The sequence below is a fragment of the Aspergillus thermomutatus genome, assembly GCF_002237265.1.
Source record: "Aspergillus thermomutatus strain HMR AF 39 chromosome Unknown NODE_20, whole genome shotgun sequence".
Classification (NCBI taxonomy): Eukaryota; Fungi; Ascomycota; class Eurotiomycetes; order Eurotiales; family Aspergillaceae; genus Aspergillus; species Aspergillus thermomutatus.
Window position 1 is genome coordinate 1 of NW_020798068.1, and position 14934 is coordinate 14934.

Consider the following 14934-nt stretch of genomic DNA (forward strand, 5'->3'; position numbering starts at 1 on the left):
AACAGTTGATTTGATAGTTGAAAGAGGCACGTCAGGATGCTTGGCTTTAATCTTGGAATAGCTCCATCCAATGCTCTTTAACTCACAGATTCGTGAGCGTAATTGAGGGGTCAATTCTTTGCCTTTACGGCCCATTTTGGTTGTTGATATCTAGGTAAGTAATGGATAACTACGCGTTTGGTGGTATTCTGCTGGCAGAATAGTAGGCGGTAAGGTAGGGGTGGTCGAATACTTTTTGCACCCCACTGTAGGATGGTTTAGATCATTTTTGAACTGGGATAAGGAGATTTTCTATCACAGTGAAACATTGTTTGTTTGAATGAGATCAGAATTATTATTAAGTTATTTGCTCATCTCCTATTTCACTAATAAGTTTCACCACATAGTCTAGAGATTGATATTATCAAGAATTACGAAATGCGAGATAGGCAGTCCCATCACCTAGCATCTTTTCAAATGACAGCACGTGGATACCGCTTTGTAGAAACAGCCAGAAACCGCGAAATCGACCACTCAGAGATATGTACAGATGCAGACAAGATGTTATCGCCAATGAGATGTAAGTAACCTGTAGCCAGAAGTACTTCGACCTGAACCTGAAGCAAAGCCGCATGGCTGGTGCAATGTTGAACTAAACGATAAAGGCTTCACTGGGGATTGAGTACAGCCTCCGGTTTCACATGGAGGTGGTTTTCCTTCTGTTCGGTTTGGTCAAGGACTGGTATATGGATAGATTCCTTGAGTGCCTCGCGATTGGGTTCAGCCAGCGGACTTGGCTGCGCAGATGTGGCCGGAGTGTCGCCTTTAGCTTGACGCTCCGTGAGACCCTTACGGATTGCGAGAACGGAATCGACGATCACGGCATCAATCCCCTCGGCGACTTGGAGCTATTCAGGGTTTAGTACAGGTAAAGAAGCCAGGCGTGGGTAGAAATGAGGCTTTACCTTGACGTTTGTGGGCTCATTGTTCAGCGTTCCGTAAGATACGCAGACAAGACCAAACTCCTTCACGACGCGGACCAGACGCGGACACAGAACCAGTGGCTCAGCCTGGGAGACAACGCCCAGCAAGCTCCAGCGAGAAGCAAATCGAACAGCTTCCTGCAGACTGCTGGCTCGGATGTCGCTTACCGGAGACGCGCCAGAGTCGGTCAAGAAGAGCACAGGGATGGAAGGCTGCTTGAAAGCGATCAAAAGACAGATATCTGGGTTGAAGCTAGAAAAGATCATGTTGCGACCCTGGCCGTGTTCGTAGGCCTTTTCGAGAACCGTATCCACGAAGGAATTCAGCTCGACGGCGTAAGTATCCATCTCCTCCTCCTCGCTCTCAAAGAGCATGGGGTATTCTGGCGATCTTGGTCAGATCGTCTGGTAACTGTTCTTTAGGGGGTTGCGAAAACTCACTCAGTTCAATATTAAATCCAACCGACTTTGGCAGCTTCTTGAACAACTCCTCCAATGTTGCAAAGGGAGCTTGAATGTGATTCCCACGAGTGTTGCCTTTGAATCCCTTCTTCTTGAAATCCCGCGTGTGTTTGATTCTCTCGTTCAACTCTGTAGGATCAAACTCGGAGCCGCCAACAGACATTGATCGCTGACGGAAGTTGGGATTGCCCAGCATGTTTCCGGCAGCGTCAGGCGCTTGATACGGAGAGGTGGACCGGCGGGACACGCCGCTCTCACCAAGCTGAAGAAATTGCTCCAGTGTCAGAGTATGGACGGGGGCGTCGATTCCTGTTTCGCTGACAAGAAAATCATGATAGATGACAGGAACATGGTCTTTCGTGAGCTGGACATCGAACTCGACGTAGGATGCTCCTAAATTGGCAGCCGCAATAAAAGACGGCACAGTGTTTTCTCCTAACTGTAAGGACCTGCGACTGGCGAAATTCTTCCCTAAACCGCGATGTCCGATGACCATGGTCGAGCTCATGCTCTTGTAGTATGTCTTGTTGCCAGTAATTGACATATTCGGATGCTTGAACGGCGTAATGATAAGGAAGTTGAATGTCACGGAGCCAATGACTTCCAGAGTGTTGGCAGCCATAATGGGAACCGTGGAGTCCCCTTTGAGATTGATACGGTGAGATCCGATCGTCGGCTTGACGCTCGAAAGCAGAGCAACGCCGCGTCCTATAATCTGATCCTTTGAGCCCGCATATGTGGGGACAAGATCGAACAGAAGCCTGACTTTGCTTGGGTCTGCGGCATGAAAGACGATCGGTTCGGTACAGATGTTCTCTTGAACCGGAAGATCAATGATCTCGGGCTCTCCTTCAGCTCCATTGGTCGAGACGACGATGGACAGGGCGGTATCCAATTGAGTAGAATGGGCGTTGACCATGGGAATGCGGTCAAGATTCACTACTTCCATGTGCTTTCGCATGTCCATGGTGCCCAAGCTGACCAGAATCATGGCCTTGTCGGTGAGATACCGATGTCCAAAAGTTTTAAGAGGTTCAGTGCTCCGCGGCGCAGGACTCCCGCTTGGGCTAACATTAGATCGTCTCTCGGTGAGGGAGGATTGCAAAGGTGGGGATGATTGGACAGAAGAGAACGAAGGAACAGGTATCGCGGGCTCTGCTTCCGTTACTTCAGGTTCGGGTGTCACTTGCGCCAGACGTCTCGCAATATCAAGATGGCCTCTTAATGCAGCATGTTCCTTGGCACTCCAGCCCGAAGAGTCCAGTCTCTCAAGATCGGCGCCAGCTTCAATGAGCAACTCGACAACGCCCAAAGATCCGTCGACGCACGCAATGAAGAGCGGCGTCCAAGAATAAGTATTTTCAGTAAGCTCAGTGTCCGCCTTCTGATCGTTACTGCCCTCAAGTAAGATCTTTGCGCACACATCATGACCAAAACGAGCGGCCACGTGCAGCGCGGTTTCGCCCTGATCATCCTGGTAGTTGATGTCGACTCCAGCATCCACAAGGAGTTGCACTATGTCGACGAAATTTGCCTTGGTGGCCAATGCCAGAACCGCGCTGGATTTCGACACGTGCTTCCGTATGGCAGCTTTTTCCTCGGAAGCCCCCTGCCAGTTCTCCGCTTCCAACAGTGCCCGTGTCGTCAGTGGGTGACCGCCAACGACACTCAAGTGCAAAGGAGCCCAGCCATCATTATCCTGCCACTGCGGTGCATCGATGCCCTCACGAACATCAAACATATCCCAAGCTTGCAGATGTTCAATGATGACCTCGCATACCACTTTGAACCCATACTGTGCACCATAATGCAGAGGGGTGCGTCCAGAAAGGTCTTTGGCTAGCAAGGCGCCACGCTGGTGGGGCTGGAGTTGGTCCAGAATGAACTGCAAAAGTGAAACCGATGGGTCGGCTCTGTCCAGAAGCTGAGGATGATTCAACTCTTTCACCACTGGCCGGGTTGGCTGCATGGTGGGAGGAGCAGCGGGGGTGATGTAGTGAGAAGTTTCCAACGAAAAATCAAGCACCATCGAGGCGGACGACTCGGAATCGGTGGAAGACTGTGCTCGTCCGATGGAAATAACCAAACGATGGATACAGTTGCGCTTATTGATATCGTCATCCTCATCGAGCGAGTCGATTCGACCAAGAAGGACTGAAATGCACGCCTTGGAGCGATAGTAAATGGACCGCTGAAGGAGACTCTTCAAAACCTTGGGATAGACCGTTTCTCCAATATCATCCGCAGCTGCCTTCAGCGTCTCGAGTAGTTCCAGCAGAACATGTGTGTCGTCCTTGCGCAAGGCCTCATCAACCTCACTGAGCATGCTCGGGGGCAGGTTGAGATTGGGGCGCGAAGGTCCTTTCTTCATCGACAGCGAGGATCTAGTGGAGCTTGCATCGTCGAAGACCTTCTGTTCTCCAAGCACGGAGAGCCAGTCGTTGATTTTCTTTAGAGACTCGGTGACTCGAGCGTTCGAGGCGAAAGGCGACGGATCCACTTTAGTCTCCAGGTACGTCTGTTGTGCTTTGACGCCGACCTTCTTATCAAGCTTCTTGGTAATTTTGACAAATCCACGACGGTTGACTTCGCCATACCACTGCAACTTGCGCAGTTGACCACGCAGTTCGAGCAACGCCGCCAGAAGATCCTCCACATCCTCCGAATCGAGCTCATGACCTTTGTGCAAGGAATGGCCGTATCGCTCTTCCAGCAACTTCAACCGACGGGAAAAGTCCGCAAATTTTTTGTTGTAGAAGTAATCGACATCCTCGAGATTTCGATCGAGGGAGTAGAAGAATTCTGTATGATACCTTCATGTTAGTAGGCCGCTTCGCCTTGCGGCGCATGGCACTGAGATAGAAACCCACCTGCAAGATCCGCTTCACGGCCAGCTTTCACCTCCTCCGCCGGGAATTTGATCAGTTTCTTCAAGGCCTTGTACCTGATGTAGCAAGTGCTCCATTCGGGAACGACATTTCGAGGTAAGTTGCGCCCAAACTTCATGATGGACAGCGGCAATCGTTTCCTCTAAGTAGAGCCGAAAGCGTGCTTCGTCCGCTTGGAGAGATTGAGATCTCTCGACAACCCGCAAAAGCGGGTTTAAGGAATCAGGAGGAAAATAGATAGAACAGTAGGGTGGGAAAGGACAGCGAACAATTAGAATCCTCAGATAAGAGAGCAAAGACAAGCAAGGAAAAGGGTACTGGAAGGGTTCGAATATAGCTCCATCTGTCAGTCTGTGCGAAGAACCGTGGGTATGGGCGTTGTCTCGAACAAGAGGAAGACAGAATGCTCCCTCACTCCAGCGATGTCAAGGAATATGGGTAGTCGGCGATGTTTGAGTTGCCTTTAACGAACTATGACCTCGACAGCTCCGAGTTAGCACGCGGTAAGATCGACCAGAAAGATGCGGTGAATAAAGCCGGGTGAAGGCGCGTGAGTGAAAGGGAGACCTTCACAGGCGATTCTAGTGAACAAGCTGTACCTTTTCAGGCAGTGGTGGATTTAGCCCATTAAAACGGCTACGAGTGATCAAAAATTCAGACAATGGATGGCAAAGCTAAGGATGGGAAATTCTGCTATGTGGGTCAACCGGAGGATCGGTAAATGATAGCCAAATGAGAGTAGTACTAAACGCTCGCAGATGATGACGGAGATGTCTCGATGATCATGATAAATAATAATGAGGGAACCAGGTGGGTAGGGGAAGGGAGCTGGAAAGGTCTGATCAACGAGTGAAATATGATAGAGGAAGCACACCTTCGGGGCGAGATGGCGATTCTTTGACTGATGCACTGATGCTCAGCGGCGTGCGTACCAAAGAGACTGTGATTTGTCCGCCACACCCTGTTGGTTCCAAGGGTGAGATGTCGTCGGATAGTCGGAGTCTTCGAGGGAGATTCGACTGTTTCCTGGAGATGATCATACCCTGCTGGAATTGCTGTGGTGGTGGCCAATAGAACACCAAGTATGTTTATAGCAGGGCAGTAACGAGAAAACAGTTACCTCTGTATAGACTACACTTGTAGTAATGGAGGAATGAAATTGGGGGTTGCTTTGCAATACGGATCAAGTCCAACTATATATAACTTGTCGGACATGCTGATCAGGGAGCTCAAGGGATGATTCCCTAATGATGTATGAACTCCGTATATTGCGCTATATCTGATTCAGTCCCACTCGACTACCTATCCAGCATCCAACAAGAGACGTGGGGAAGAATAACGCCCATCAGCTCCTCATTTCCAATGGGAGATGAGCATCCCTCGCTATGGCTGTCGAGTCGTTGCAAGTGGCTTGTCCACGGGTGTTTACTCCTGCAGTGGAGGGTGGGGGATGTTCTGTCATGCATCTATCTATATTATTTATTCCAGGTGGGATCAAAGCTCCTGCATACCCCTGTTGATTTGGCATCTAGTCTGAATTGTCGGTGAGCTGCATTCGATACCTTAGGGTCTGTGGGGTTATCATTTACTCTCCTTCTTGTCAGTTCGTATCGAAATGTCGAAGTATGGAGGTAGTTAACTACTGGAAGAAAATCTACGATGCAGTGCAGTCAAGTCTATCCTCATCCAGCGCTGCTTATCAATCGTGATACGGAGTATATACTTCCAAGTTACACAATGCAGCACTATCAATCATCTGCCATTCCTTCCTATTGACAGGACTTCGCTCCATCGTTCTATCGAATCCTATCCAATGGCAGATTCCACTATATCCCCCTGCCAATATCATATCCCTTTTCTTTCGCTTGCATCTGAGCCATCATTCCCTCCCTCCTCCATCTTTCAGTAGACAAACACCACAACACCCAACCGTCCCACCAAATGATCAAAAAATCTCTGGTAGACTCGAATCACCCAATGGCAATAAGCTATCTTCCGGTCTCCCGATTATACCCCATCCCTTGTAAGGTGATAGAGCGGTTACCGGTAGATAGTCCTTTCGATATCTCCAGAGTCCTCTATAGTATAGCCTACCGAATGGAAAAAAGGAGCTCATTTCGGAAAAAAGCAACACCTAAACCATACCGTGTAAGGCATCACGAGCCTCTTTTATCTCAAGATCAGCCAAGTTAACTTCCGGGGGTGTGTATGCGAGCATGTGGCCAGGGTCAGATGACTGGCTGTCCACAGTAGACTGCTACTATCATCACCGTCTAACTTCACCCTTGCAGATGCCATTCTTCACCGGTCCCCGCGAGTTTATTAGAAGTTTGCCGAAGGTACGGAGTACGGAGCGCTGTTTTTGCTTTTTCTGCATACGGATAGTACCCTTGTAGGATGATGGCTGAAGCTTGGAACTATGATACCGACTTTTACCTTTAGAGTAAAGGGGCAAGAATGAGTGGACTGTACACATGACGAATCTCGTGACCACCCCACGGTCAGTGCTATGTTGAGTTGGAAGCGAAGACGATCCTTTCCATAGCACAAGGTCGAGAGCATTCATCCATCAAAAGGAGTTCGAGCGTTCAAGTAAAGTATGAATTCGCGTATCAAATCGTGTCTATGGAAATCCCGTGAGACCACATATAGAAGGAAAAGATAGAACCTAGGAAAACGCCGAACCCTCCCTAACGCTAATTAAACAACAATAACATCCTCTGCTAAAAGATAAAAGAAGATGAGACGTAGTCATTATTGAAGAACAGGAGCACAAACAGCTCAGCAGAAAGAGAAGAAAAAAAAGGTAGGGGATCACACGAGTGGCCGAGTGGCTCCCTCGGCAGTCAGAACACATTAAAAGCTCGCCATGTAGATGACCCCTCCCTAAGGTCCCAGTAACTCCATTGAACTTCATCATGTTGCCGAAGAAACCAATTCGTTCAAACAAAGATTGTGACGAAGCCTATTTGCTCTCGACTAGAGGTTTCAAAGCTTCTACTCCCGTCTGGAGCACCGCCGGGTTCGACGTCTTCTTCAGCACACTGGTCAGGATATCGATTCCTCCATATTTCTCCACCATTTCTTTCGCACGTGTAGAGATGTCGCCAGTTGCCATGCAGGTCAGATTCCGGATACACGCAACGCCCCGATGCACAAGCCCTTCGTCATCTTCTTTACAAAGACCCAGGAGTAGCTCCACGCCACGCGGTCGATCGAGGATGCCCGCAATGGCAGCATCAAACTCGGTCAGCATAGCCAAGGCACCGCCGGCAGCTCTGCGTGTCTCCATGTCATCGGTGTCAGTGAGCGCCAGAAGGATGTGGAGCCGCTGGGCAGCCCGCTTGGAGCCATCAGCAAATTTCGCTACCCCGGGCTCGCACGTCATCAGATTGCAAACCAGTTCACATGATGCTCGTTGAATCATAGGGCTGTTGGAGAGCAGGAGGTCTTCCACAACTGTCCATGCATGGCGAACTATGGCCTCCGCTGCAGACGGATCCGGGTACGATGCAAGATTGGTTAGAGCGAGAAGGCTCTCAAACACAGGTAGCAAATCGCGTGGCTGTTCCGCAGTCAAGGTGCCTACTTCAGGCGTCGTCAACAGACTGGTCAGAGGCCGAACGGCTGAGGTGATCTGAGGGAATCCGGACGATGGGAAAACGAGGGACGGATTGACAGAGATAAGTATACGGGCGAGTGCATGTGAGGCGCTCTGCATCGCCTCGTTAGAAATCGAGCCCGACGTGCCTTGTCTAGCAGTCCCCAGGCCTAGAAGCAGCTTAACCGCGCCTTGTTGCGCGAGAGTTCCTCTAGATTTGCGGTCTCGGGACAGAGAGAGCAGAATTTTGCTCACGAGGCCCTGGGCAGAAGGCAGGCTGCTCTTGCTGCATTCTATGAAAAGAGGCATGACCCCGGCCTGAACTACCGCGTTGCAACGAGCGATGACGTGCTGGTCGTCCTCGAGCGGATGCGGCCCAGCCCGTGCTGCCGCGCCCGAAGCGTCTGCGTACGACTTGAGCTGGGAGATCTTCTTCTGTTCTTCGGTCATCGCGGGTAAAAACTGGGTGAGATTTAAAATGATCATCAGGCCGCCATACAGCACCGATGTGTCAGCGATGCTGGCTTTCAGCCCCTTGATCAAGTCTTTCAGGAAAGCAGAATCTTTTGCAAGCTGCTCCTTTACGGCTGGCTTGACAGAAGAATAGGCCAAACCTTCGATTGCGTTCGAAATACTCTCATCCTTATGCTTCAATATCTGTTCCTTGAAGCGGTTGACCAGCTCCGCTGTCCGGCTATCCTCCTCGTGAACTTTACCATTGGACGTGGTGGGATTTTCTTTCTCAGAAGCCCGAACTTTCGCCAATATCACCGCTGCCAACTCTGAGCTCTGGTCGTTACCATTCGTCAAAAGGTGAGAGAGCCAATCGGAGAAGTGCTTAGAAACAGCATCCCGACAGGCCTGATTTATGCACGCTGTATTTAGCAGCTCCAGAATGGCCGTTTCCACTTTCCGGCTCTTCATGTTCCTCGAGGTAAATGGCGTGAGAGAACTAATGAAACTATCCGACAGGAAGAGGGAAGCAGCAACATCTGGCACAACGGGGAAAACGGCAGCGAGGGCGGAAAATGCAACTATGTGGTCGTCATTGCGCGCGTTCGTCACTTTAGTGGAAAGAAGTCGCGAGAAACGGTCCTGCCCTGTTTCCTTTGAAGTTTCGAGGTACTTGACTGTCGCGAGAGTTGCCTGGCTCCTCACTTCTAGAGGAAGCCGGATGTCCAAGGAGGAAAGGATCACGTCAAGCCCTTCGTCATCAACCAGATGCTGCAGCTTGACCGCATCGACCGCGAGCAGGCGCGCAATACCTTTCAGAGACCGACCGTCCAAGTCATGCCCCGATTCCATGAGCTTAGCGATGAAGAGCTGGAAGAGTTCGCATTCACAGTGCAGGCGCGTATCCTCTGATGGCCACACGGCATGATCCAAGACCACGGTGTCCAGACAGACTGCCGCCCCATCACCCCGATCATAGATCTCGTCAAAAAATGTCGTGACAGATACTCGAAGCTGGTCCGAAAAGTATTGCCGCACGCTGGCGTTCTGGCGCACCAATCCCGAGATAATGTCATCTTGAAGCGAAGATAGACTATAAGGTTCCTGCGCTAGTATGAGTTTGACGGATTCCAAAGCCACCTCCTCTGGAGGTTTGAGACCATCGGTGCGGAGATAGAGGGCGGCATCCTTTCCCGCACTCTCATCCTTTCCAGAGGTATATCGGCGGCACAGGTCTAGCAGGTAGTGACTATTATTCTCCTCTTGTTGAATCTTGATAATGGCTGCTTTGACGTTTGGATTTTCTGGTGCTAAGGAAAGAGCTTCTCGGAGATTTCGTGAGGCAGCCTGAGAATAGGACAAAAAAGTTAGCGGAGTTTTGAAAGTCGGCAAAATGTACAGAGGTGTGAAACAGATGATAACGGCGGACCCATAAGAGAGCGCGACGAGCAGCAAAAACAGATGAGCGGAAGCTCGCTAGGCATGAAAGGAAATAGGCATACCTCGCGGTGACCAGCATCTGCCAGCTCAATAGCCTCCCGTGTCAGATGTACAGCGCGCTCTTCGCCTGTCGAGTGAACCATTTCAGGCTTGATAAGAGGGGCAGGGAGAAGAAGGAGGGGAGGATCGCGGACGGTTGAGAAAGAGTAATTGTAGGCGACGTAAAGACAGGTAAGAGGATGCAGAATAGCAGAACCCAGAAGGTTATCTCTGCTTAGACAGAGATAGCAATTCAATCAAGTTCAAACAAACGATAGCAGAAGTCAGAGTGAGCGGTAGCAAGGTAGTTTCAACCCACGGCCTCCGAAGTGACGGTCGAACAACAAAGAACACATGCAATCATGGAGATTATAAAGGGAACTATGGCTGTCCGAGTAAGCAAGCAGATCCTGAAGGAGGGAAGACAGTAATCAGGACAATAGGTTGATATTATTATGATGCAGTAGTACTGTAAGGAAGTAGTCTGAGTTGCTTTTTTTTCTTGCGATCATACCTACCTAAATGGATGATTCCGTGAACCATGAATTCCCGTCCGCATTTGCTAGATGGTATTGGTAATACAGCGCGTTGGACCTCCGAATGCAGCAATAACCGGGCAAAATTACCCCGGGGTTAAGGAATCTTACATCGGGTTACATAACATACGGGCAGTGGCGGATAAGGGTAATTCATAATACGTACATCGTTGAATACTCGGCGGAGTCGGCGCCCCTCCTTCATCTTCATCAGCTTCATCCTACTTGGCATAAGAGTCTCGTCTCAGCGTGACTGACTATGATCACCCCCATAGAACACTTCTCCTTGACTATCAAAGCCTCCTTGATGGCAATGCTCGTTGTACAATCTGAAGATCAATGGCTTGGCAGTTAATGATGACCCCTCGCTTGATGTAAATTACCTCGACCACAGAAGTACAGGTTACCGCATCTTTGTCCTCTTTGTCCTCTCAAGGGCTCGAGTGTGCTGATAATCGAAAGCGACATCAAATAATCGCAATGATCTTGATTATTCAAAGATTCAGAGATAACAGCGGCACCAACCACAGAAGCCAATGAAACCACGTTGCCCACTCTCGGCCCCCTTCTTTCGTGGCTTAAAGCCCGGAGTCCACTCCCACATGCCGACGACTATTTAGAATTAGACTACCTTACGGAGTCCACAAGTGCCCCCGGACACAGACAAGACTGCGCCGTCCGGCTTCCATGTTCGACAACTTGTTTCGGCCTCTTGGATAACTGGATAACTGGAGTACTCCGTATTTCGGCACTAATGCACCATTGCACCGTCCAAGGCTTCCAAGACTTTCTCTTCCCAGAAGTACTACTAGTGCCTGTGACTCTGCACACCCTCAAGTCTTGGCTCCTCCTTGCTCAGGGAGATCTATCTAGAGCTTGCTTGATAGATAGTTGATACTCATGTAATATCTATTTGGCAGACTCCTCGATTTCATGATTTGTCTCCTCAGTCGTTCCAGCCTCCGTCTTACCTTGCCCTGCCTTGTCACTGCACGGATTACCACCACCGTATCCCACTCGTATATGCAGGTCACTCCCAGATGAGCTTACTCCATTCTAGAGAACTGGAGCAGTCCGTGCCTTAGTGAGTTTCCACTTTTAGCACGGGTCGTCTTCCGACTGGGAAGATCTGAAGAGCTTGCTCATTAGTGATCTATCGGCTAGCTTGGCTGACTTGGATTTGAGGATTTTGAGATGGCTTGACCTAAGCGAGGCTGCGAGCGCCTATGAGGACAAACCGGCAACAGCCTGGAGATTAGAGTAGCTCCATGTAACATGAATGCACTCAATGCCAAGGCGTTGACTTGTCGATCTCTCGTTAGCTCGAGCCAGGACGGCGGAACTGGTGAATTTAGTCTAAGGTAACCGCTTCTAGATAGTAGACACTAGATACCAGTTGGCCCTTGATCTGCAGGCTTTCTGCTTCACAGATGCCCCCTATCTCAGCCCGAGTCAATTTACATCTGCCGACCCAGAAGCGACCGTACGATTGACGTGGGAACCGAAAGTCTCTCGGTCCCCGTTACATCAGACACCCTTCCTTGATACTCGAGTGCAAATCACTCATTCCAACCCTCACACGTCGGAAACCGCTGTGCTTTCCACCTTTCTGTTGCTTGCCGGTGCCATTGTCTTTGCCGCTGGTACCGTCTGTAGCTGGAGACACCGCCCGTGCGCCGCTCATGACGGGCAATTCAATTGCTGGTGCATCTGCAATGCGTTCCAGAGCGAACACCTCGACCATCCACTCGTACCAAACTTTCCGGTCATCGGTCTGCCTGGTCATAGTGACAATAATCTCTCCGTTGTCAGGTACATTGAGTGGTGTCTAGGAGCCGTGGTTAGATGCTAGTATTTCTCGGAAAAGAGGCTGCATGAATTCTCACCTTGAGTGGAAAGTATATGGGAAACCAACTGATCATGTTAGCACTCTTACTGTCCATCGTGACGGGGTTTGTTGATAGCTCCACATCACGATAGAGCACAGTCTCAAAGTAACCGGCCAGGCCGTGACAAACGCCACGATTCTGAGTAGGGAAGGCCAGGCGCGTCCGGCGAACATTGTGTGAGTTGGAGATGGTGGATATAAAAGGTGACTGGGGAGGAATATCTTTGTTGGGATGCGAGAACGACCACGCCGTCTGCACATAAGGAGTTGGAGACTCGGGCCCTGGGAGGGTCGAGATAGAAGATCGATTATTACTGGTATAACTGTTGCCGCTGTCGCCCGCCATGGTGCCGGCAGACAGCAGATTCGTGGACAAGAAGTCGATGGCATGTAGCATGACCACGTACGGTGTCTCCGGGGCCGCTGGATTCGATATAGACTGGTTCACAACGTCCGCATGCAGCTTAGGGGCCGAAATCGGTGTGAGATGGGCCGTGTAGGAGGCTGGGATGGATATGCCATGCACAGGATTGAGTAGATGAGTGATACCGTCCAGACATTCCGGCGACAGTTCATTGTCCCCGAATGAGCCGAGAAGCTCCGAGACCACAATATCAATCCGACCAGAAGACGGGTCGGACGACGCCACACTCTTCAGAGACTCAGGGGCTGGCGTGCTGGCTTTTTGATCCGGCTCAGGTTTATAGAGAAGCGAATCCTCAATACCGAGGGACTCTCCAACTGGGGCCAGAGGCAAGCCGGAATCCTTCGCCCTTCGGGGACCTTTCCAGCTCCGCATGTCCGACTGAACAAGGGTGGCCTTGCCGCCCCAGAGCTCTTCATTGTGGCGCTGAAGGAGAACAAACGCGTTAGGATTCTTCTCTACGACCCAAAGATCGATATCGACGCCTGTTTCAGCGCTTGCCCGGATCGCTCGCGTTACCAACGGCCCTCTGCCGGCGCCCACAACAGCGAGCACTACCCGACCATCCGGGTTAGAGGTAGGCTTCTTCTGCTCGGCCCAGTCACTGAGGGCTTTCGCAATAGCTCTCTCATACCACTCATACTTGATAGGATCTTTCTCAAAAACTTCATATGTGATGCTTTCCAGGTTAACCGTCAAGGGCTGCAGTGGCGCCTGAAGATAGTCTTGATAACCCATGCCAAATCTCTCGATCGCAGAGCGAGGCGGTTGACGTTGCTGGAGATTTCTGATATATGACAAATGAGGTGTCGGATCATGAAACTTCTTGCTCGAGACCGCGGCTTGCGAAAGACTTGGATATTCAGAGCTGGACAGGTTCGATTGATTAGCCCCAGACGACTCGCTTGTCTCTACTCCCGGAATAGGGCCAACGTCGCAGAGGAGAATCCACGGGGGCGTCCGAAGACGCATGAATTTAGCAATCAAAGCCTGGTGCGCCTTGGATAGGACAGGGTAGCCTTTCTGGTTCTTGATAAAAGCATTGGCGTCCATAGTAAGCAGGTGAACAGGCTCGGAATGCCAGCGGGACTGGACAGACATTGGAGGAAGTTGTTTTGGTAAGGATAGTGCTGTCGGTATAGATTTTAGCAACAGGGCAAATTGGAAGTAGTCGCAGATGTAAGAACGGATGAAGGGCTGCAGAAAAGAAAATATATTCTTACCTACGAAGAGTCTCGTGTGATATTTACAGGTTCTTCTAATTACGTCCCAAGCATCCCAAGTTCCAAACAGGTCCACCTTGAGCGACTGCCCATCATCGGAACCCCAGAGGAACTCATCACGGGCAAGAGGAGCGAGGTCACCCATATTATCAACTTCCAGATCCGGGTTGTCCACAATTCTCAGCCAAACATGAAATTGAATGTATGGGCCAAGATTGATGGCATCTTGAACTGCCCTCGCGTAGAAAATCAAGCCTTCTGAGTGCATATTTCCATGGTGGAGCTTCGGGCCCGGGATCAGGAGATATCCAATGCCGCAGAAAGCTGCATATGCCACCTCTAACATGAGAACTTGACGGGAGATATCTGCAATCAATGGATCGGGGGAACAAAGGTCAATCCAAGGGCTAGTGACACCCATCAACTGGCTCATCGTTTGGTTTGGAGTGAGATGAGTGTCTGACGGGCCAAGGGGAGGGATGACCACAGGCCTCGTATTCTCGGTGGTCGCCAGAGTACCATTGGGATCAGACGATACTGCCTGCAACTTAGACAAGTGACCAGAGAGCAGACTTAGGACTCGAGAGTGAAAGTGAGGAGTGGTTATCGGCGTAGTAAGCATATCATACTAAGACCGAAGAATTAGCAGGTCAGACAATTCAGATACCCTGCAGATTCGACGGGTACGTACGTTACTCTCGTGTGCCGACTGCACAATCTGCGTGGTGATGGGTATTGTACGGTTGCTTTCATGTTGACCAACGCAGAATGCGGGGGCCAAATCTTCTGCATCCATCTTCGCAAACTATACAGAACAGTACGTTCTGGATATTTCTTGGAGAAGAGAAATTCCGTGAAGTTCAATCGACGAGCCTTCGACGGTCCCAATGTTGAGATGATTGTTGATCTTAACGCAATATCTGCCTGGAAGATTAGTCCCGCATTTCAGATCAATTGATCAATAGAACCGATTTGTCTCAATGCGACTTCAGATGGACGATGGTGCGATGAGGGAACA

General features: G+C 50.2%; 3 protein-coding genes across 3 annotated transcripts; all 3 read right to left on the reverse strand.

The window, feature by feature from the left end:
• Positions 1 to 647: 647 nt before the first annotated feature.
• CDV56_100210 (glycerophosphocholine phosphodiesterase) lies at positions 648 to 4430 on the reverse strand (the record flags this gene model as incomplete). Its single annotated transcript, XM_026753829.1, has 4 exons — positions 648 to 887; positions 945 to 1345; positions 1404 to 4226; positions 4295 to 4430. The coding sequence occupies 4 exons, from the start codon at positions 4428 to 4430 to the stop codon at positions 648 to 650; spliced, it is 3600 nt and encodes a 1199-aa protein (XP_026617581.1).
• A 2847-nt stretch (positions 4431 to 7277) lies between these two features.
• On the reverse strand, positions 7278 to 9949 carry CDV56_101316 (UNC45-central domain-containing protein; the record flags this gene model as incomplete). The annotated part of the gene is made up of 2 exons (XM_026754935.1): positions 7278 to 9713; positions 9869 to 9949. The coding sequence occupies 2 exons, from the start codon at positions 9947 to 9949 to the stop codon at positions 7278 to 7280; spliced, it is 2517 nt and encodes an 838-aa protein (XP_026617582.1).
• Positions 9950 to 11903: 1954 nt separating this feature from the next.
• On the reverse strand, positions 11904 to 14712 carry CDV56_101968 (protein arginine N-methyltransferase; the record flags this gene model as incomplete). Its single annotated transcript, XM_026755587.1, has 4 exons — positions 11904 to 12209; positions 12268 to 13823; positions 13917 to 14544; positions 14608 to 14712. The coding sequence occupies 4 exons, from the start codon at positions 14710 to 14712 to the stop codon at positions 11904 to 11906; spliced, it is 2595 nt and encodes an 864-aa protein (XP_026617583.1).
• Between the last annotated feature and the right edge of the window lie 222 nt (positions 14713 to 14934).